The sequence below is a fragment of the Erythrolamprus reginae genome, chromosome 7 (assembly GCF_031021105.1).
Source record: "Erythrolamprus reginae isolate rEryReg1 chromosome 7, rEryReg1.hap1, whole genome shotgun sequence".
In the NCBI taxonomy this organism is placed as follows: Eukaryota; Metazoa; Chordata; class Lepidosauria; order Squamata; family Dipsadidae; genus Erythrolamprus; species Erythrolamprus reginae.
The window spans coordinates 14,885,145-14,908,063 of NC_091956.1; the positions used below are offsets into that span (position 1 = coordinate 14,885,145).

A 22,919-nucleotide genomic window follows, 5' to 3' on the forward strand; every position below is an offset into this window, starting at 1 on the left:
GGAATCCACTTGGTGCTAACTTTTCTCCCCGTCCTTTCCTCTGGCTGCCAAATTCCTTACTTACCTCGAAGCATTCCGGCTGAGAAAACCACAAGCAAGAAAATGCCGATAACCCTCATTGCATAGATGGATAAATTCCAATGCTTTATGAAGGAAGAGATTCATTCTTCGGCCTTATAAATACACATCACGGGTAACAACAGCCCGTTGTAGCCAAGATTGGTCGACCTTGCCTAGGATCTTTTTTTTTGTTTGGTCTTGTGATCTTGCTCCCTTTGTGCCAGGTTAACTTGAGAATTAGATACCAGAGGAACAAAGAGAAAGGATGAAACCAGCCGACGACACGGAGTCCAGCTCAGTGCTCAAATTTCTCCGCTTCCTAGAATTATATGCGTGCACTCTCTTGCAGAAGACGTTCACCAAGTTGCTACTCCCCCTCCTTGTAACTTATGACTGTGAAAACCATTTCCAAATAGGGAAAAATGATTTGGAAACGATAATTATAAACAATCAAAAAAAGTCAATCGGCAAAATATATAAATTTTTGATAATGTATAGAACAGAGGGGGAGATAGCTAAGGACAACATGATCAGCTGGGCCAAAATTTTTGGGCATTCTATAGATCTTGACAAATGGGAAAAACTTTAGATATATAATTGGCAAATTGCTAAATCTGTTACATTCAAGGAAAACCAATTTAAAATGTTTTACCGTTGACATTTACCTCTATATAGGTTGTCAAATATGCAGCCAAGATGTTGGAAGTGCAGAAATGAAATCAGAAAATTCTACCACCAGCGGTGGATATGTTCCAAAGGAAAAACCTATTGGAATATGATTGAAAAATGGTTTAAAAAATCACAAATAATGATATTAGGAAAGTTCCAAAACTGTTTTTATTAGGTATACAGTATTTCAAAAAAAATTATAAAAAAGAAATTCAGTACTATTTGGTTATACATATTTTGACCATGGCAAGAATAACTTTCACACAATTGTGGAAATGTGAAGAAATTCCTAAAGAAGAAGATGTTATTAAAAAAACCTCACTGAATTTGCAGAGATGGACATGATGACGAGAAGGCTAAAAGGACAGGAAGAAACAGAGTACAGTACTGTATTGTAAAGTATGGGATAAAGTTTACATATGGTTAGAAAAAAAGAACACTTAATAAAAATTAATAATACAATGTAACTGATAAGTAATAATATAAGTCCTCGGAGTCCTTGGAGACGGGCAGCATACCAATCCAATTAATAAATATGCATAAGGAGTACAGGTATTATAAATGCTTATGAAAGTTTGTAAAAATTGAAATATCTGTAAGCACGTTTATCTCCGGAATGCAACTTCTCATAAGAGACGAGTGGTAAAGAATCCCTATTTTTGTTCTGTGTTTGTTTGTGTTTTGTATTGTCTCATATTTTTTTAAAAAACCTTTTAATAGTAACATATGAATGGCAGCCCTCCCATTGTGAATTTGCTTGCCTACGCTTTGTTCAATTCATAGCAGATCTTTGTAGAGTCCTTAGTCCTCTCTAAGCTTGATGGTTTTCTTGTAGACATTTCATCACCCAACTAGGTAACATCATCAGTGCTACCTAGTTACCGGTACCTACAGGTGAAACTCAGAAAATTAGAATATCATGCAAACATTCATTTATTTTGGTGATGTAACTTAAAAGGTGAAACTTAATATGTGAGAGAGGTTCATTACATGCAAGGCAAAATAGTTCAAGCCGTGATTTGTCATAATTGTGATGATTATGGGGTACATCTCATGAGAACCCCAAATCCCCCATCTCAGAAAATGAGAATATCACATCCGATCAATTTAAAAAAGGATTGTACATAGAGCAATATTGGACCTCTGAAAAGTATAACCATGCATATGTACTCAACAGTTCGTTTGGGTCTCTTGTAGCAATTACTGCCTCAATGTGGTGTGGCATGGAAGATATCAGCCTATGGCACTGTTGAGGTGTTATGGAAGACCAGGATGCTTCAATAGTGACCTTCATCTCTTCTGCACTGTTCAGTCTCATGTCTCTCATCTTTCTCTTGGCAATGCCCCATAGACTCTCTATGGGGTTCAGATCAGGTATGTTAGCTGGCCAATCAAGGACAGAAATCCCAGGGTCATTGAAGCAGGTTTTGGTGCTTTGGGCAGTGTGGGCAGGTGCCAAGTCCTGCTGGAAAATTTAAGTCACCATCCCTATAAAGCTTGTATGTGGATGAAAGCATGAAGTGCTCCAAAATCTCATGGTAGAGGGCTGCATTGACCCTGAACTTAATAAAGCACAGTGGACCAACAGAAGCAGATGACATGGCTCCCCAAATCAACACAGACTGTGGAAACTTTTGCATCTCATTTGGAAACCCAAGACACAGAATATGAAGAATGGAGAGGCCCATACTGCAAGATGCTTGAGGTCCAGTGTAATGCTTCAATGACTGTGGGATTACTGTCTTTGATTGGCCAGCAAACTCGTGTGACCTGAACCCCATAGAGAATCTATGGGGCATTGCCAAGAGACAGACGAGAGACATGAGACCAAACAATGCCGAAGAACTGAAGGCCGCTATTGAAGCATCCTGGTCTTCCATAACACCTCAGCAGTGACATAGGCTGATATTGTCCGTGCCACACCGCATTGAGGCAGTAATTGCTGCAAAAGGGGCCCAAACAAAGTACTGAGTACATATGCATGCTTATACTTTTCAGAGGTTCGATATTGTTCTATGTAAAATCCTTTTTTATTGATTTCATGTCATATTCTAATTTTCTGAGATGGGGAATTTTGGGTTTTCATGAGCTGTAGCCCATGATCATCACAATTATGACACATCATGACTCAAACTATCTTGCCTTGCATGTTATGAATATCTCTCCTATATTAAAGTTTCACCTTTTAAAAGTGGCATTACTGAAATAAATGAATATTTGCATGATATTCAAATTTTTTTGAGTTTTGCCTGTACTTCTAGCGATGATGATGATGTTCCCTAGTTGGGCTGTGAAACGTTTATAAGGAAACAACTGAGCTCAGAGACCACTAAGGACTCCACAGTCGCTTCTCCAATTTGTCAACCCCATCCTCTTCTAGAACTGATGATATTTCCTACTTGGGTCATGAAATATTTGCAAGAAAAAGCACCAAAGCTCAGAGAGAGCCAAGAATCCCCAGTTCGACTCTTGAGCTACAAGTGTTCTCTATTGGTATTTGGATTGATGCAACAAGAGGGATCTTGGAGTCCTAGTGGACAACCATTTACCGTATTTTTCGGTGTATAATACACTCCTTTTTCCTCCCTAAAAGAGGCTGATAATTATAATTATACTCTGAATGTAGCTTTTTTTACCCCCCTAACTAGCTGCTAACCATCTTCCCAGCTCTTACCTTGCAGGCTCTTTCATTGTTTCTCTCTGTGAAGAATGTTTTCCAAGCCCTAAGTCTTTGCAGGGTTTGTTTCATTCCTCTAACTTGCTCTGTGTAAATTTCTTTCCATCCCTAACCAGGTGGTAACGATGTTCCCAGCTCTTACAGACTTGCAAGCAGTTTCATTGTTACTCTCTGCAAAGAATGTATTCGAAACCCTGTCTTTGTAGGGGTTTTTTTTCCCATTGCTCTACTTGCTCCAGATATTTCTTTCCAGCTCTAAACAGGTATTATTAATGTGCCCAAGCTCTTTCATTGTTACTCTCAGCAAAGAATGTTTTCCAAGCCCTAAGTCTTTGCAGGGTTTTTTCCATTGCTCTACTTGTTGAGACTGTTTCTTTTCAGGTGCTAATGATGTTCCCAGCTCTTACTGGCTTGCAAGCTCTTTCACTGTTACTCTCAGAATAATTTTTTAAGCCCTTAATCAGGGGATGAAATAAACTGACCAGACTAAGGACGCTAGCCAGATGAATACCTGGTAAGCAGATTCTTTCCCCTATTTTCCTTCCCAAAAACTAGGGTGCGTCTTAGATTCCGGTTTATCTTATATGGAAACATGAGCCAGCCGTGTGCAGCAGGCAGCTGCCAAAAAATGTCAACACAGTTCTAGGCTGCATTAACAGAGGGAGAGAATCAAGATCACGTGAAGTGTTCATACCACTTTATAAGGCCTTGGTAAGGCCAGACTTGGAATGCAGCATTCAGTTTTGGTCATCAGGATATAAAAAAAAGTTATGGAGACTCTAGAAAGAGTGCAGAGAAGTGCAATCCATGGTTGTGTACAATTGAATTCTTTATTGGCCAAGTGTGATTGGACACACAAGGAATTTATCTTTGGTGCAGATGCCTTGTGTACATAAAAGAAAATATACATTTGTCAAGAATCATGAGGTACAACATTTAATGATTATCATAGAGTTCAAATAAGCAATGAAGCAACGATATTAATAAAAATCTTAAAGATATAAGCAACAAGTTACAGTCATAAGTGGGAGGAAATGGGTGATAGGAATTGTGAGGAAAAAACTAGTAGTAATAGTAGTGCAGACTTAGTAAATAGTTTGACAGTGTTGAGGGAATTATTTGTTTAGCAGAGTGATGGCGTACAGGAAAAAGCTGTTCTTGTGTCTAGTTGTCTTGGTGTGCAGTGCTCTGTAGTGACGTTTGGAGGGTAGGAGTTGAAACAATTTACATCCAGGATGCTATATAAAAAAAGATATGGAGACTCTAGAAAGAGTTGAAACAGTAAATATTTTTACAGCCCTCTTTTTGACTCGTGTAGTATACAGGTCCTCTATGGAAGGCAGGATGGTAGCAATTGTTTTTTCTGCAGTTCTGATTATCCTCTGAAGTCTGTGTCAGTCTTGTGTAGCAGAACTGAACCAGACAGTTGTAGATGTATAGTATAGATAGGATAGAATCAAGATAAAGATTTGTACTGCTTTATAAAAAAACCCACACTTGGAAAACTGCATTCAGTTTTGGTTGCCACGATATAAAAAAAGATAGGGAGACTCTAGAAAGAGTGCAGAGAAGAGCAACAAAGAGGATTAGGGGGCTGGAGGCTAAAAGATATAAAGAATTGTTGCAGAAACTGGGCCTGGATACTCTAGTGAAGAGAAAGACCAGGGGAAACATGATAGTAGTCTTCCAATATGCCCAAAGAATAGGGCCCCCACCTATTCTCCAAAGCATCTGAGTGTAGAACAAGAAGCAATGGGTGGAAACTAATCAAGGAGAGAAGCAACTTAGAACTAGGGACAAATTTCCTGACAGAACAAAGAATCAGTAGAATAACTGGCCTCCAGAAGATGTGAATGCTCCAACACTGGAAGTTTTTAAGATGATATTGGATAACCTTTTGTTTGAAGTACTGTAGTTTCCTGCCTAAGCAGGGGGTTGGACTAGAAGACCTCCAAGGTCCCTTCTAAATCTGTAATGTGGTAAATCTTATGCTATTCACGCAGTCTGGGTTCTCAGCATATAATAGATGAGAACCCCAACAATCTGGGTCCTCATTTTACCTCATTTGGAAGGATGGAAGGCCGACTCAACCTTGAGCCTTGAGAATCGAACTGCAGAACTTCAGGCAGCCCGTAGACAGCAGAAATAGCCTATAATACTGAAATTTGCAGATGACACAACAGTGATTTGTCTCGTTCAAAACAACGATGAATCTGTATAGCGATGGGATGTTGAACAACTAGCCTCGTGGTGTGACCAGAACTATATTGAACTAAATACACTAAAAACCGTAGAAATGGTGGTGGATTTTAGAAGAAACCCTCCTATTCTATGACCTCTTACAATTGTAGACAACACAGTATCAACAGTAGACCTTCGTGTTTCTAGGTTCTTTCATATCTGAAGACCTAAAGCACAACAAAGAATGTTCTTTTTGTGCCAACTCAGGAAGATCAAACTGCCCAAGGAGCTGCTGATACAGTTCTCCAGAGGAATCATTGAGTCTGTCATCTGCACCTCCATAACTGTCTATTTCAGTTCTGCAACCCAACAAGACTGATACATACTTCAGAGGAGAGAACTGCAGAAAAAACAACAATTGCTACCAACCTGCCTTCCATTGAGCAACTGTAAACTGCAAGAGTCGAAAAGAGGGCTGTGGAAACATCTACAGACCCCTCATATTCTGGACACAAACTGCTTCACCTCCTACCCTCAAAAATGAAACTATAGGGCACTACACACCGGAACTAGACACTAGGAGGGTTTTCCTTGAATGCCATCACTCTACTTAACAACAAATTAGTATTACTAACCATGACTATCACTAAGTGCTGTATCTTTTTATTCTTGGTGCATGCAATTTATTCTCCTTATGTACACTGAGAATGCTCTGAGTTTTCAGAGAGTGACGGCATACAAACCTAATAAATAAAATAAATAAACTAATAAATAAAATATGCACCGAAGACAAATTCTCTGTGTGTTCAATCACACTCGGCCAATAAAGAATTCTATTCTATTCTAAGTAATGGTGTTGGCGTGGAACCTCCTTGGAATTGCTGAAAAGGACTGTTTTGTAGATAGATGTTGTATTTTGGATATCTCTAATCTACAAAACAGTCCTTTCAGCAATTCCAAGGAGGAACGGAACAATAGCCCAGATAGTGACAACAGTAAAAAGCTCTTAGGAAATAAAAACCACGATACCATTGAAATTTTATATACTTTATTCAAAATTACAAAATCCATTTGTAGCAAAGAAGAAAATAGTTCACATTCATTGGGCAACATTAAAATGCAGATTCTGCAGGTATAAAAATATCCTAAATTCATCTGGATTCCATTTAGAGGTAACACATCACATATAAAATACAATTGCTAAGTCCTTTCCCTTCTCAAGTTAAGGACTTTTTTCCCTTTTGAGAGGAATACAGTAGTGCTTGCTTGGGAGATGTAAGAGCATTAATTAATACATCCATCATAAAGAGTATTGCACCTGAGCTCAGTAAATGCATAGATTCTACCCCCACCCCATAGCTAGTCTTCATGGTTACAATATGGCTTTTTCCCTAGGAAAATAGTTCACATTCATTGGGCAACATTAAAATGCAGATTCTGCAGGTATAAAAGACATCCTAAATTCATCTGGGTTCCATTTATAGGTAATACATCATATATATATAATACAATTGCTAAGTCCTTTCCCTTCTTAAGTTAAGGACTTTTTTCCCTTCTGAGAGGAATACAGTAGTGCTTGCTTGGGAGATGTAAGAGCATTAATTAATACATCCATCATAAAGAGTTGCACCTGAGCTCAGTAAATGCATAGATTCTACCCCTGCCCCTTAGCTAGTCTTCATGGTTACAACCACCCACCCACCCACCCCTTAGCTAGTATTCATGCTTACAACATGGCTTTTCCCTAGGAAATTTTTTTTTAAAAAAAGTTATGCAGCAGCCACTGCAAAGGAGTAAATTTCAGCACAGCCTCCAAAATTTCAGACCCAAAATTAGGCTCTTTACTGTTTCAATATGAATAGACAAAGTCCATGACTGTTGTACAACAGTCTCCTTAAAAACATCCTTTTTGTGAAGGTTGATTCCCAGATACCATTCCCCATCTGGGAATGTTGCAATGATTTAAAAATAAAAATTAAGCACAGCCCTTAGTAAGACTGACTTTGTAGGCATCGGTGCAATGTTGACTTGGTCATCAGCTTCTGGTCTTCCAGGTCTGCATGGCCACCTAGCCAAATAAAAAATAAATTCCTCCGGGAAGCCACAGCGGACTGCATTTGTGAGAGACCCCAGCCAAAAAGAATGTAGGCCGTAGCGTTGGACAGGCAGATCTAGCCTTCTTAGCGCATTGTGAAAAACTTCCAAGAATCGCTGCTTGCACAGTAGACGTCCACTGCTATACAGGAAGAGAGGCCCATCACCTTTAGGTCTCACCGCCAAATAATTTTCGAGCGCCAAAACAGGACAAAGCCACAGTCGATCGTTGGATGTCAACCAGTAGGTGCGGCGCTCCTCACCCATCTCAAGAGCCAGTATGTGAATCCCGATGCGGTCTTCCTCCACTTCAATATCATCCAAGCAGAGCAGTTCTGGGTGGAAAGTCGTGCACGTCTTCGCCACCATCTCTTTGGGTCTCAGCGCCACGTGGAAAGCCAATAAAAACAACGCCCGGAACATAAGGCACTCGTAGTAACAGCTGCAAACGCTTTCCAGGGCTTCCAGCAATGACTCCAAGGTATCCTGGCTCAGCGGGATCGGAGGTCGCCTCCGCCACTGCATGCGGACAATCATGTGGGTGGTGAAGAAGTCCTGAATCGGATCCCGGAAGTTGAAAGTCTGGGAGATGTAGGAAAGGCCAGACAGGTAGGTCAGTATTTTGGGGGCGGTGACACCTTCTGCATCCAGAGACAGCAAAAAGCCCCTGATCTGGTATCCTGGGATGGGCCAAACCGAGGGGAAGCGGACAGTTGCTCGATAGGCGAAAAACAACAGCAAGCCCCCGCTGTAAGCTTTCCAAATGGCGGGGAAACCTGACTGCTCAAGTAGACGCAAGGCCTCCATAGACCACTGGCCTACAGGATCGGGTGATAAGCCACCGGAAGCTTGGTCTTCAGTACTCCATTCCCCTGGAAAGAAGGAAAAGGAAAAAAGAAAACATTAGCAACTACTGTATTCACAAATAGCAATATTAAAAAAACAACACCCAGAGGTCTGCAATGTTGTCTAATAAGCTAGTCCACAAACAATTTATATACAGTACTCCTCAAAAAAATAAATGGAACACAATATAACTCTAAGTAACTCAAACTTCTGTGAAATCAAACTGTCCACTTAGGAAGCAACACTAATTCAACTTTGTACAGAACAAAAGTATTCACTGAGTCTTTATTTTTTATGCAATACCAACAATTCTCAAAGCTAGTAACTTGCTATGTTAATTTATTACATTTATATGCCACCCATAATCGCTTTGCAGGCTCAGAGGAGCAGCGTATAAATGTAATAAGTAGAATTTTTCTCCATATCGGCTGCCAAATTCCAGAGAAATCTGAAAGCCCCCAGAGGAAGTTTGGGTGGGTAGGCATTGCACTCCCCAAAGGGAACTTTTGGCAGCGAAGGGCGAACGATTTCCCGCGTCGGCAGCCGAAAAGGAGAGAGGGAGGGGAAAAAACCCACATATACAAATTACATTTAAAAACATTTAAAAAGTTCATTTGGGGTGGGGGAGAGATCAAATGAAAAACACACGCGGGCGACCGCAAACGGCGCGTTCAAACGAGCAAAAGACCCCCGCGATCTTCCCAGGGAAGCCATCCGAATAAAACCCACATTCGTTTTCCTCCAGGCTTCGGTGCGTAAACGCAAGAGGGGAAGAGGAGAAAAAAAAAAGTAAACCGAATCGCGCATGCGTCAGAAAAAAAGCCGCACCGTTGCGGAACTTAGTTTGCTCTCAGTACGCATGCTCGCAACTTTGGGGGGAAAAAACGAGGGAAAATTCTGCCATCTCCTCGGCACGCGCCGCTTTTCTTCGCATGCCCGAAGAGAACCGAACCCTTTTGTTCGCCACTTACCGTCGTCGAAGAGTCCTCGCGTTTCCTCAACGTGAGGTAAATCCTCGACCTTTCGGGCTTTTGCTGGCGGAGCGGCTTCTTCTGAGCTGGTTTCCGAGGTCTCCGCTGCTCGGTGAGGAGAGGAGTCGTCGGACGAAGTCTCCTCAGGCGAGTCGTCGGACGAAGTCTCAGGTGAGTCGGGAGGAGCGGAGATCGCTTCCCGCAAGAATTCGAAGGCCGGCTCCCCGGCGAGGAGCAGCAATATGTCCCAGAAGTTGCAGTCGAAGTCTTCGGGCCTGGAAATGGAGGGGCTGAGGCGGCTCATTTTGCAGACCGAGCGACTCCGAATCGAAAGACGGCAATGTTTCCTCCGACTAAGGTAAATTCCGAGGGCCGAAGGCGGCCTTTATATAGGCAAGAGTGTTATCGGGGGTATCTTTGGCGTGTTCTGATTGGCTCCTCTTTTAAATGGACAGGCTACTAGCTTCGGCGTGCTTGAAGTTGGCTTAGAGCCGCCAAAATTCAAAACAGTTTAAAGCTATTTTGTGCCTTTTGTTTTTGAAGATAGTAGGCTGATTGCCCCCAGTCTAAATTAAATATTGGGAATGCAAAATTTGAAAACAAGGCGGGGTAGCTTGGGGAGTTCCTGCCTGGACTAAATGCTTAAAAATGTTTGCTTTTGGGAATTAGATCAAGAAGAAGCAGAATATTATAAAGTTTGGGACAACATCTATGGTTGGTTAGAGAAAAGATTAAGGGAAAAATGAATAGTGGTTAATCAATAAATAAATATAGAGAATGTTTAAATAAATGGAATATATGTTAAAGAGGTAGTAGATAAAGAAGAGTATACTGTATATTGTTTCTAGAAATTCTATGTATGTAAAATTTTACACCAAACAACTTCTGAAAAGAATAAGGCGGATAAAAGCCCCTGTATATGTTTTATGTATGTGGTTGTTTTGTGTTTGTCTGATTATAATAAAAATTTTAAAAAAGGAATTACAGTGAAAAAATACACACACACCCAAAATACAATATTTAATTTACCAATATAACTACAGCTGCAAGAATATCATATGCACAATTTTGGAAAGACAAAAAGACCAGAAAACAATATCATAGATAAAATTTACAGATGTGCAGAAATGGATAGGATGACCATGAAGATTAAGGGAACTAGCAACTCAGAATACTGTAAGATTTGGAATAATTTGGTATAATTGGATTATCAATAAAGGCAAAAGACAGGGATAAAGTGTGAAAGGAGGTATAAAAAATGAGAAATATATAAAGAGGTAATGTTAGAAATGTAACAAATATAAGAAAACAGGCATAGATCTGTATTGTAGCAATGTTGTTTTTAAAACTTGGAAAAATTTATAAACAATTTTTTTAAAAAAATATGATTGGGATTGGGATGAACTTGGCTGAAATGGTTTAAATGTCTGTGGTTTTAAGATTTAGGTTTTATGGTTGGGTTTCATAAATTTTGTATTTTGTATTGATATTATTTTGTAAGCCGCCCTAAGTCCGCTGGAGAAGGGCGGCCTAGTAATCCAAATGAATGAATGAATGAATCAATCAATCAATACAAGTGTTATTTAAAACTTTCAAAATATTGTTTTAAGCCACATCAAAGGCTCTTGTGGGGGAAAATGAAGCTCGAGTTAATTTGGTTAGGCTTCCAAAAGGTATTTCCTCTTTCAAATTTTGCTTTGGTGAGACATTGGAGAATTTATTTGAAGGAGTTTAAAGAAGCTTCTTTGATGAAGAGCATCTTCAAAGAAAAACCAGAAAGTCCAGTGACTTCCTGAAAAGCCACCTTTGAGACAACCATGACCTGGATGACAGAATCTCCATAGACATTTAGTTATAACTACAGAGCTGAAGAACCTTCTTGGATGAGAAGACTAAAGTCTTCAAAGAAAAACCAGAAAGTCCAGTTGCCTCTTGAAAACTGGACCGAAGTTCAGTTATATTTATCTGGGATTTTGAGGGGCTTCATTTTATATGGACCGAAGTTCAATTATATTTATCTGGGATTTTGAGGGGCTTCATTTTATATGGAGATTCTTAATCATCCACATCTTGGTTATCCTAAAGTTGATCTCCCTCCCTCCCAAATGGCAACTGGATTATATTGAATTGGAAAAAGCACCTTTGGATTTAGGCTCCAATATTAGCTTTTTAGTAGAGGTGTTATTAGCGTTTTAGCATGGCACTCTATGTTCAAGAAAACATTTTTCTTTTTTGTTATGAGCTCAGGCCATTTGTTTTTAGTATGTGAGAACTAATCTTTTCAGCAACTGAACAATAAAGAATATACTGTATTCAGGAAATCCTTGAATACGCACAAAAGTGTTAAGAAAGATACAAAAGAAAATACACTTGCAACTTTTAAAATGCAAATGCACCTGGGGAAGAGTAATGTAACCCATAAAGCTGCCACTTGTTTACTTTAATCAGGATTTACTGTGTTTCATTTCTATGTGTAATCAATAATTTCTGTTTCATTATTGCTTTCTGATGTATCAACATACACTGAATGTATCATTGGTTTCCCTCCCCTCATCTTTTAATAAACAGTTTTTGCTTTGACTCCAATACTTGTATTTCAAACATATTCGTATTGTCGGATAAGGACAAAAAATCCCCCACTTTCGCCAAAGGTAACAAGTATTGTTTTCCTTCCAAATTCAGGAAATATATTCTTTTAGATTCCATGCAAGTCTGGGTGCCTGAATTTCTAGGGAATAATTGGACTGTGTGCTATTTGAAGCTAGCCCAAAGTGTTTATGATTCACTTCAGGTAAGGCTTAAGACTAAGAGTGGACAAATCTTAGTTCTAGTGTTGCCCGTGTCAGAAATCAGTTAGATGATTTTGGGTCATTCACTCTCTTTTAGATATGGAAAGAAGGCAAAATCCCTTCTGCCAAAATATAATTGTATAGATTTTTTTAAACTAAATAAATACAAAACCACTTTCCTGGACATTAAGAACTTTTTCAGGATTCAGTGACAGACTGACTTCTGAGTAATCACAAGTAGCACTCAACTTCATAAAAAAATATGAAACTGCCTGTTTTCCTCTAGAAAAAAGCCCTGTACTACTGCTGCTCTTCCTGACCATACCTTGTTTCAATTGGAAGAATTACTTGAAATAAATTGCCTGGTTCAATAAAATGTAAAGGATATTGATAGGAAGAAAAGTGTGGTTTCTCTTCAAGACAGTTTGAGTGGAATGCTTTTTATTTTCTTTGGAGTGGCAAGTGTTTCCAGTATAAAAAGAGAAACATCTTTGTGGTATATATGTGCCATCATGTTCACCAACCAGTTTCTTTTGCAATAGATTGTAGCACCCTGTTTAATTAAACATTTGCCTATTTTTTAAAAACCCCACTCTTTAAAAAAAAATATAGTACAGTTTTAAATTTGATGGGGGTGTTTTAAAGTTTCTGAAAAATTGTGGCAACATCCTGTTGAACTTCATCGTTCAGTCCAAATACTCCAGAATGTGTCTATTTCATTTTTCCCTGCCAGACTTTGAATTATTTGTCTTTTAATGTGTTTTTTTAATTGTAAGTAAAATCACTCAGGTTATACAGTATTTATTAAAAAGTCTATTGGCAAAAGGGTATATTTTACAACCAGGGTTAAACATGATCAGCTGGGCTATTAAAGAAGGGGCCATGTATTTGCAATTTGATTGGAGAACTAAGATGTATAAGAAACATAGAAGATTGACAGCAGAAAAAGACTTCATGGTCCATCTAGTCTGCCTTTATACTATTTCCTGTATTTTATCTTAGGATGGATCTATGTTTATCCCAGGCATATTTAAATTCAGTTCTTGTGGATTGACCAACCATGTCTGCTGGAAGTTTGTCCCAAGCATCTATGACTCTTTCAGTCAAATAATATTTTCTCAGGTTGCTTCTCATCTTTCCCACAACTAACCTCAGATTGTGGACCCTTGTTCTTGTATTCACTTTCCTATTAAAAACCCATCTATCCTGAACCTTATTTAACCCCTTAACATATTGAAATGTTTTGATCATGTCCCCCCTTTCCCTTCTGTCTTCCAGACTATACATATTGAGCTCATGAAGTATTTCCTGATAAGTTTTATGCTTAAGACATTACACCATTTTTCTAGCCCGTCTTTGGACCCGTTCAATTTTATCAATATTTTTTTGTAGGTGAGGTCTTAATTATCCTTGACTTTATAAGAGTTCCTTTATTGACTGTTCAGTGTTACAACTATTTCACTAACTTTAACTGCAGTAATTCCTTTAACATTTGAGCTGGAAAGATCCTGCAATGGGGCAAAATTCATTTAACAATTGTTTTGCTTAGTAACAGAAATTTTGGACTCAGTTGTGATAGTAAGTCAAGGACTACCTGTATTTAAATTTACCTGTGATGCCAGAAAGTGGATATATCCAACACAGGCAAGCTAACTTTTTTATATTGGGTTAATTTTAGAAATAATGGTGTTCTTGGCTTGTGAAAAGAATGATCAATCAAACATCCAATTTCACATACTTAATAATAATAAAATCCATCCTGTTATAGGAAAAAGTAATTCTCATAAAGTGAATATTTAGCCTACTACAGGAGAAAATGTTTTGGATTCTAAAACAAAATGTAAATATCTCAATTTGATTAGACTATAATAATATAATAGGAAAAGAATACTAATCTTTAGAAATATCACAGAATCAGGATCATGTTTCCATGTTCTCTGGAACTCTTCAGTCTAGTTATTAAATTCAAGGAGAATGTAGACCTAATATTAAAACCCAAAGTTTTAAGGTAATTAGAAAAATGTAATTTCAAAACAGGGAGCATAAGATGAAATTGACTATGCCATGCCATAGTCTAAATGATGGCAATTCAATTTACTGTACACTTTAATAAAATGCTCCAAGTCAACTCTTTTCCCTGTTCTGGAGGCCTAAGGTAGCTACATTTCCTTCATTTTTGTGGCCCATTGTTATAAAACAAATTGAATTTGCTTGGGGATGATTTGCTTGGGCAAGGGCACAGGCAGAAGAAAAGAATTATCCTGTTTTCAATTTACAAAAGGGTCATGAGGCTAATTCCATTGATGAGATTAGACTGATTTCTGATGATAAAATTGAATTTTAACACTGTAACTCACTAGGTGTAAAGGTGTGACTAGGAACATCAATCATCATTTTAAATTAGCATTGAATTCAATAACAAGAGCAAGGGCCTCTCTTTACCAAACTGTTTTCCTTTCCTAAATGTGCTTTATCTGCAGGATGATTCAGGATTCATGTTTTTGTGCAATCAAGACCTTAGGCAATCTTTTGTTAAATACCTGTGAAGTGATAATAGGCATCAAACACAGCTGAACCCACCTATTTCTAAATAAACATGTGTGGGATTTTGATTAACTCTGGTATTGACTAGATTTTTTGTATTTTGTATTTTTTAAAGAAACTTTTCAAGTGTAAATCGTTGAAATTCTTTGAAGTAAGATGCAGTTTAAAATTACTTTGTAGTATTCATGCAGCAGCCTTCATGTTGGGTTATATTAAATATAAAATCTATCCTGAGCAGAATGTTTACACTTGTTGTTACTGAGGCTCAAAAGATTCATTTAAAAAAATAAAGATTAATTACATCACATTCCTGTGTAGAAATTTGTAAAACCAAGCTGTTTTAAACCTTGTTTTAGGAACCAAGCAAATGCGGAATGAAATGATTATATTCAGAACTTAATAAAAACAAATCATATCTTAAAAGCCTTCTAATTTCTTTTGTTCAAAGTCGTCATTATCTGAAATGGATTGGGAAATAAATGAAGAGGGAAAATGTTACTTCTGAAATTTGAATGTTTATTGTTTAATTATAAAACCAGACCTGCCTGCTTTGGTGCCTCCTGTCTTAGTAGCATCATTTATATAAGTCAGCAGATAAATGTTCCTGAAACATCTTGCTGCTGTTGGGTTTTTAATTTTTATTTATTTTTATTTTGTCCCTTTGAATTGATATTGGCTTCTGACAACTGCATGAATAAAGCCCCATAGTTTGCATCTCATTTGGAAACCCAGGACCCAGAGTATGGAGGAAGAATGGAGAGGCACACACAGCAAGATGCTTGAGGTCCAGTGTAACGCTTCAGTGACCGTGGGATTACTGTCCTTGATTAGCCGGCAAACCCGCGTGACCTGAACCCCATAGAGAATCTATGGGGCATTGTCAAGAGAAAGATGAGAGACATGAGACTGAACAATGCAGAAGAACTGAAGGCCGCTATTGAAGCATCCTGGTCTTCCATAACACCTCAGCAGTGCCACAGGCTGATATTGTCCGTGCCACACCGCATTGAGGCAGTAATTGCTGCAAAAGGGGCCCAAACCAAGTACTGAGTACATATGCATGCTTATACTTTTCAGAGGTTCGATATTGTTCCATGTAAAATCCTTTTTTTATTGATTGCATGTAATATACTAATTTTCTGTGATGGGGGATTTTGGGTTTTCATGAGCTGTAGCCCATGATCATCACAATTATGACACATCATGACTCGAACTATCTTGCCTTGCATGTTATGAATATCTCTCCTATATTAAAGTTTCACCTTTTAAAGTGGCATTACTGAAATAAATGAACGTTTGCACGATATTCAATTTTTTTTGAGTTTCGCCTGTACTTCTAGCGATGATGATGATGTTCCCTAGTTGGGCTGTGAAACGTTTGTAAGGAAACAACGGAGCTCAGGGACCACTACTTGGGTTATGAAATGTCTGCAAGAAAAAGCACCAAAGCTCAGAGAGCCAAGAACCCCCAGTTCCAACTCTTGAGCTACAAGTACTCTCTATTGGTATTTGGATTGATGCAACAAGAGGGATCTTGGAGTCCTAGTGGACAACCATTTACCGTATTTTTTGGTGTATAAGACACTTTTTCCTCCCTAAAGGAGGCTGATAATTAATATAATCTTATACAGTACTCTGAATGTAATTCCCCCCCAGCCCTAACTAGCTCCTAATGACCATCCCAGCTCTTACCTTGCAGGCTCTTTCAATTGTTTCTCTCTGTGAAGAATGTTTTCCAAGTCCTAAGCCTTTGCAGGTATTTTTCCCCATTGTCTAACTTGCTCCAAATGTTTCTTTCCAGCCCTAACCAGGTATTATTAATGTACCCAAGTCCTTTCATTGTTACTCTCAGCAAACAATGTTTTCCAAGCCCTAAGTCTTTGCAGGGTTTTTTCCATTGCTCTACTTGTGGAGACTGTTTCTTTCCAGGTGCTAATGATGTTCCCAGCTCTTACTGGCTTGCAAGCTCTTTTACTGTTACTCTCTCAGAATAAATTTTTAAGCCCTTAACCAGGGGATAAAATAAGCTAACAAGACTCAGGATGCTAGCCAGATGAATACCTGGTAAGCAGATTCTTTTCCCTATCCCCCCCCCCCTAAAAAACTAAGGTGCATCTTATTTTCCAGTGTGTCTTATACAACGAAAAATATAGTAAATATGTGCAGCAGGCAGCTGTCAAAAAAAGCCAACACAGTTCTAGGCTACATTAACAGAGGGATCATGTGAAGTGTTCATACCACTTTATAAGGCCTTGGTAAGGCCACACTTGGATATAAAAAAAAGATATGGAGACTCTAAAAAGAGTGCAGAGAAGATCAATCCATGGTTGTATAAAATTGAATTATTTATTGGCCAAGTGTGAATGGACACACAAGGAATTTGTCTTTGGTGCAGATGCTCTCAGCGTACATAAAAGAAAAGAGACATTTGTCAAGAATCATGAGGTACAACACTTAATGACTGTCATAGAGGTCAAATAAGCAATGAAGAAACAATAATAAAAATCTTAAGGATACAAGCAACAAGTTACAGTCATACAGTCATAACTGGGAGGAGATGGGTAATAGGAATGATGAGAAAAAACTACTATTAAAAGTAGTGCAGACTTAGTAAATAGTTTGAGAATGTTGAGGGAAATATTTGTTTAGCAGAGTGATGGCATTCAGGAAAAAAATGTTCTTGTGCCTAGTTGTCTTGGTGTGCAGTGTTCTGTAGCGACGTTTTGAGGGGAGGAGTTGAAACAGTAAATATTTTTATGGCCCTCTTTTTGACTTGTGTAGTATACAGGTCCTCTATGGAAGGCAGATTGGTAGCAATTGTTTTTTCTGCAGTTCTGATTATCTTCTGACGTCTCTGTTGGTCTTGTTGGGTAGCAGAACTGAACCAGACAGTTGTAGATGTACAGTATAGATAGGATAGAATCAAGATAAATATTTCTACTGCTTTATAAAAAAACCACACTTGGAAAACTGCATTCAGTTTTGGTCGCCACGATATAAAAAAAGATAGGGAGACTCTAGAAAGAGTCGGGTTGGCTCAAAGAATAGGGGCCCCACCTATTCTCCAAAGCATCTGAGTGTAGAACAAGAAGCAATGGGTGGAAACTAATCAAGGAGAGAAGCAACTTAGAAATAGAGACAAATTTCCTGACAGAACAAAGAATCAGTGGAACAGCTTTTCTCCAGAAGTTGTGAATGCCCCAACACTGGAAGTTTTAAAGATGATGTTGGACAACCTTTTGTTTGAAGTACAGTACTGTAGAGTTTCCTGCCTAAGCAGGGGGTTGGACTAGAAGACCTCCAAGGTCCCTTCTAAATCTGTGATTTTGGAAATACAGAGACCAGAAAAAAATATCATAGACAAAATTTACAGATGTGCAGAAATGGATAGGATGACCATGAAGATTAATGGAACTAGTAACTCAGAATACTGTGAGATTTGGAATAATTGGTTTAATTGGACTGTCAATAAAGGCAAAAAGAGAGGGGTAAAGTGTGAAAGAATGTATAAAAAATATATAAACATGAAATATATGTACTTATAAAGAGATGTTAGAAATGTAACAAATATAAGAAAACGGGCATATATGTGTATTAAATTATAGCAATGTTGTTTTAAAAACTTGGAAAAACTAATACACAAAACTTTAAAGAAAACATGATTGTGATTGGAATGATCTTGGTTGAAATAGTTTTAAATGCCTGTGATTTAAAGATTTAGGTTTTATGTTTGGGTTTCATAAATGTTGTATTTTGTATTGATATTATTTTATAAGCCGCCCTGAGTCCGCTGGAGAAGGGCGGCCTAGAAATTCAAATAAATGAATGGATGGATGGATGAAATAATACAAATGTAACTCAGAATACCATGAGATTTGGAAAAATTTGGTATACTGTAATTGGATTATCAATAAAGGCAATCTGCAACACAGTCCTTTCAGCAGTTCCAAGGAGGAACTGAACAATAGCCGAGATAGTGACAACCATAAAAAGCTCTTAGGAAATAAAAACCATGATACCATTGAAGTTTTATATACTTTATTCAAAATTACAAAATCCATTTGTAGCAAAGAAGAAAACAGTTCACATTCATTGGGCAACATTAAAATGCAGATTCTGCAGGAATAAAAATATCCTAAATTCATTTGGATTCCATTTATAGGTAATACATCATATATAAAATACAATTGCTAAGGCCTTTCCCTTCTCAAGTTAAGGACTTTTTTCCCTTCTGAGAGGAATACAGTAGTGCTTGCTTGGGAGATATAAGAGCATTAATTAATACATCCATCATAAAGAGTATTGCACCTGAGCTCAGTAAATGCATAGATTCTACCCCTGCCCCTTAGCTAGTCTTCATAGTTACAACCCCCCACCCACCCACCCCTTAGCTAGTATTCATGCTTACAACATGGCTTTTTCCTAGGAAATTTTTTTTTTTTAGTTATGCAGCAGCCACTGCAAAGGAGTAAATTTCAGCACAGCGTCCAAAATTTCAGACCCAAAATTAGGCTCTTTATTGTTTCAATATGAATAGACAAAGTCCATGACTGTTGTACAACAGTCTCCTTAAAAACATCCTTTTTGTGAAGGTTGATTCCCAGATACCATTCTCCGTCTGGGAATGTTGCAATGATTTAAAAATAAAAATAAAAATTAAGCACAGTCCGTAGTATGACTGACTTTGTAGGCATCGGTGGAATGTTGACTTTTAAACTTGGTCATCAACTTCTGGTCTTCCAGGTCTGCATGGCCACCTCGCTAAATAATAAATAATTCTCTCTGGGAAGCCACAGCACACAGCATTTGTGAGAGAACCCAACCAAAAGGACAGTATGCCATAGCGTTGGACAGGCAGATTTAGCCTTCTTAGGGCATCGTGAAAAACTTCCAAGAACCGCTCCTTGCACAGTAGACGCTGACTGCTATAGAGGAAGAGAGGCCCATCACTCACAGGTCTCGCCGCCAAATAATTTTTGAGCGCCAAAACAGGACAAAGCCACTGTCGATCATTGGATATCAACCAGTAGGTGAGGCGCCCCTCACCCATCTCGGGAGCCGGTATGTGAATCCCGACGCGGTCTTCCTCCACTTCAACATCATCCAAGCGGAGCAGCTCCGCGTGGAAAGTCGTGCACGTCTTCGCCACCATCTCTTTGGGTCGCAGCGCCACGTGGAAAGCCAATAAAAACAACGCCCGGAACATAAGGCACTCGTAAAAATCGCTGCAGACGCTTTCCAGGGCTCCCAGCAACGACACCAGGGTATCCACGGTGAGCGGGACCGGAGGTCGCCTCTGCCACTGCATGCGGACAATCATGTGGGTGGTGAAGAAGTCCTGAAGTGGATCCTCGAAGTTGAAAGTCTGGGAGATGTAGGAAAGGCCAGACAGGTAGGTCAGTATTTTGGGGGCGGCGACACCTTCCGTATCCAGAGACAGCAAAAAGCCCCTGATCTGGTATCCCGGGATGGGCCAAACCGATGGGAAGCGGACAGTTGTTCGATAGGCGATGAACAGCAGCAAGCCCCCGCTGTAAGCTTTCCAAATGGCGGGGAATCCCGACTGCTCAAGTAGACGCAAGTCTTCCATAGACCACTGGCCTACGGCATTGGGTGATAAACCGCCGGAAGCTTGGTCTTCAGTACTCTGTTCCCCTGGAAAAAAGGAAGAAAAAAAAGAGATAAGCAACTATTCACAAATAGCAATATTTGAAAACAAAACAGGGTTTTGCCAATGTTCTCGAATAAAACCCATCTCCGTTTTTCTCCAGGCTTCGGTGGGCAAGCGCCAGAGGAAAAGAAAAAGCAAACGGGCTCGCGCATGCGCCAGAAAAAAATCCACCCACCCTTGCGGAATTTAGTTCGCTCTCAGCACGCATGATCCGAAAAACCGAGGGAAAACTCTGCCATCTCCTCGACACGCGCCGCATGCCCGAAAAGAACCGAATCCTTTTTTTCGCCACTTACCATCGTCGAAGAGCCCTCGCGTTTCCACAACGTGAGGTAAAGCCTCGACCTTTCGGACTTTTGTCGGCGGAGCGACCTCTTCCGAGCCGGTTTCCGAGGTCTCCGCGGCTTGGTGAGGCGAGTCTTCGGAGGAAGCCCCCTCAGGCGAGTCGGGAGGAGCCGAGAGCACTTTCCGCAAGTATTCGAAGGCCGGCTCCCTGGCGAGGAGCAGCAGTATGTACCAGAAGTTGCAGTCGAAGTCTTCGGGCTTGGAAATGAAGGAGCTGAGGCGGCTCATTTTGCAGACCGAGAGACTCCGAACCGAAAGACGGCAATGTTTACTCCGACTGAGGTAAATTCCGAGGGCCGAGGGTGGCCTTTATATGGGCAAGAGTGTTATCGGGGGTATCTTTGGCGTGTTCTGATTGGCTCCTCTTTTCAATGGACAGGCCACTAGCTTCGGCGTGCGTGAGGTTGGCTTAGAGGCGCCAAAATTCAAAACAGTTTAAAGCTATTTTGCGCCTTTTGTTTTTGAAGATAATAGGCTGATTGCCCCCAGTCTAAATTAAATATTGGGAATGCAAATAATTAAAGCAATGCAAAAATTGAAAACAAGGCGGGGTAGCATGGGGAGTTTCTGCCTCAAAGTCACTCAAAGTCCCAGTGGACTAAATATTTAAGAATATGATTGTGATTGGATATAGAACTCACTCTTGAATGTATGCTTTTAGGAATAAGATCAAGAAGTAACAGAATATAATAAAGTCTGGGAACAAGTCTACAATTGGTTAGAAAAAAAGATTCTGGGGAAAATGAATAGTGCTTAGTCAGTCAATAAATAAATAAATATAGAGAATGTTTAAATAAATGGAATATTTGTTAAAGAGGTAGTAGGTAAAGAAGAGTATATATTGTTTCTAGAAATTCTATGTAAAATGTAAAATTTTACTCCAAACAATTTCTGAAAAGAACGAGGTGGATAAAAGCCCCTGTACATGTTTTATGTTTGTTGTTGTTTTGTGTTTGTCTGATTGTAATAAAATTTTAAAGAAAGGAATAAGGGTGAAAAAATACCCCCCCAAAATACAATATTTAATTTACCAACATAACTACATCTGCAAGAATATTGTACACACAATTTTGGAAACACAAAGAGACCAGAAAACAATATCAGAGACAAAATTCACAGATGTGCAGAAATGGATAGGATGACCATGAAGATTGAGGGAACTAGTAACTCAGAATACTGTGAGGTTTGGAATAATTGGTTTAATTGGACTGTCAATAAAGGCAAAAAACAGGGGTAACGTGTGAAAGAACATATAAAAGTGAGAAATATATAAACATGTAATATAATGTGTACTTATAAAGAGATAAAGTTAGAAATGTAACAAATATAAGAAAACGGGCATATATCTGTGTTAAATTATAGCAATGTTGTTTTAAAAACTTGGAAAAACTAATACACAAAACTTTAAAGAAAACATGATTGTGATTGGAATGAACTTGGTTGAAATAGTTTTAAATGCCTGTGATTTAAAGATTTAGGTTTTATATTTGGGTTTCATAAATTTTGTATTTTGTATTGATATTATTTTGTAAACCGCCCTGAGTCTGCTGGAGAAGGGCGGCCTAGAAATGCAAATGAATGAATAAATGAATGGATGGATGAAATAATGCAAATGTTATTTAAAACGTTTTTAATTTTTTTAAGCCTCACCAAAGGCCCTTGTGGGGGGAAAAATGAAAGGTATTTCCTCCTCCAAATTTTGCTTTGGTGAGACATTGGAGAATTTATTTGTAGTTCATTTTGCAGGAGCTTGAAGCAGCTTCTTGGATGAGGAGCGAAACACCTTTGAAGAACAATCAGAAAGTCCAGTGACTTCCTGAAAAGCCACCTTTGAGACAACCATGACCTGGATGACTGAGAATCTCCATCGACATTTTGCTATAACTACAGAGTTGAAGAATCTCCTTGGATGAGAAGAGAAACATCTTCAAACAAAAACAAGAAAGTCCACTTGCCTCTTGAAAAAGCTCCTTTGGGATGAACTAGAGCGGAGTTCAATTATATTTATCTGGAATTTTGAGGTCCTTCATTTTATATGGAGATTCTTGATCATCCACGTCATGCTTATCCTA

The 22,919-nt window shown here is 38.9% G+C and overlaps 2 protein-coding genes and 1 long non-coding RNA gene across 3 annotated transcripts in view; 1 reads left to right on the forward strand and 2 right to left on the reverse strand.

Moving 5' to 3' along the window:
- Positions 1-7,352: 7,352 nt before the first annotated feature.
- On the reverse strand, positions 7,353-9,840 carry LOC139170196 (uncharacterized). The gene is made up of 2 exons (XM_070757072.1): positions 9,499-9,840; positions 7,353-8,553 (listed from the first exon to the last, which is right to left on the reverse strand). Exons 1-2 carry the CDS (start codon positions 9,800-9,802, stop codon positions 7,550-7,552), a joined length of 1,308 nt encoding a protein of 435 aa, XP_070613173.1. The 5' UTR covers positions 9,803-9,840; the 3' UTR covers positions 7,353-7,549.
- Positions 9,841-18,924: 9,084 nt separating this feature from the next.
- Positions 18,925-21,193, reverse strand: LOC139170198 (uncharacterized). Its single transcript, XM_070757073.1, has 2 exons — positions 20,799-21,193; positions 18,925-20,486 (listed from the first exon to the last, which is right to left on the reverse strand). The coding sequence occupies exons 1-2, from the start codon at positions 21,073-21,075 to the stop codon at positions 19,543-19,545; spliced, it is 1,221 nt and encodes a 406-aa protein (XP_070613174.1). The 5' UTR covers positions 21,076-21,193; the 3' UTR covers positions 18,925-19,542.
- LOC139170200 (uncharacterized) overlaps positions 20,606-22,919 on the forward strand; it is a 62,602-nt gene continuing 60,288 nt past the window's right edge. Inside the window, exon 1 of the long non-coding RNA XR_011559577.1 lies at positions 20,606-21,129. This is a non-coding gene — a long non-coding RNA (uncharacterized lncRNA). The remainder of the gene's footprint in view (positions 21,130-22,919) is intronic.

Excerpts from the sequence above, each read along its gene's own strand:
- LOC139170196 (XM_070757072.1), bottom strand. The coding sequence starts at position 9,802 with ATGAGCCGCCTCAGCCCCTCCATTTCCAGGCCCGAAGACTTCGACTGC. Across the intron at positions 8,554-9,498 it reads GCGAGGACTCTTCGACGACG|GGGAATGGAGTACTGAAGAC; the intron begins GTAAGTGGCGAA and ends CCTTCTTTCCAG.
- LOC139170198 (XM_070757073.1), bottom strand. The coding sequence starts at position 21,075 with ATGAGCCGCCTCAGCTCCTTCATTTCCAAGCCCGAAGACTTCGACTGC. Across the intron at positions 20,487-20,798 it reads GCGAGGGCTCTTCGACGATG|GGGAACAGAGTACTGAAGAC; the intron begins GTAAGTGGCGAA and ends CCTTTTTTCCAG.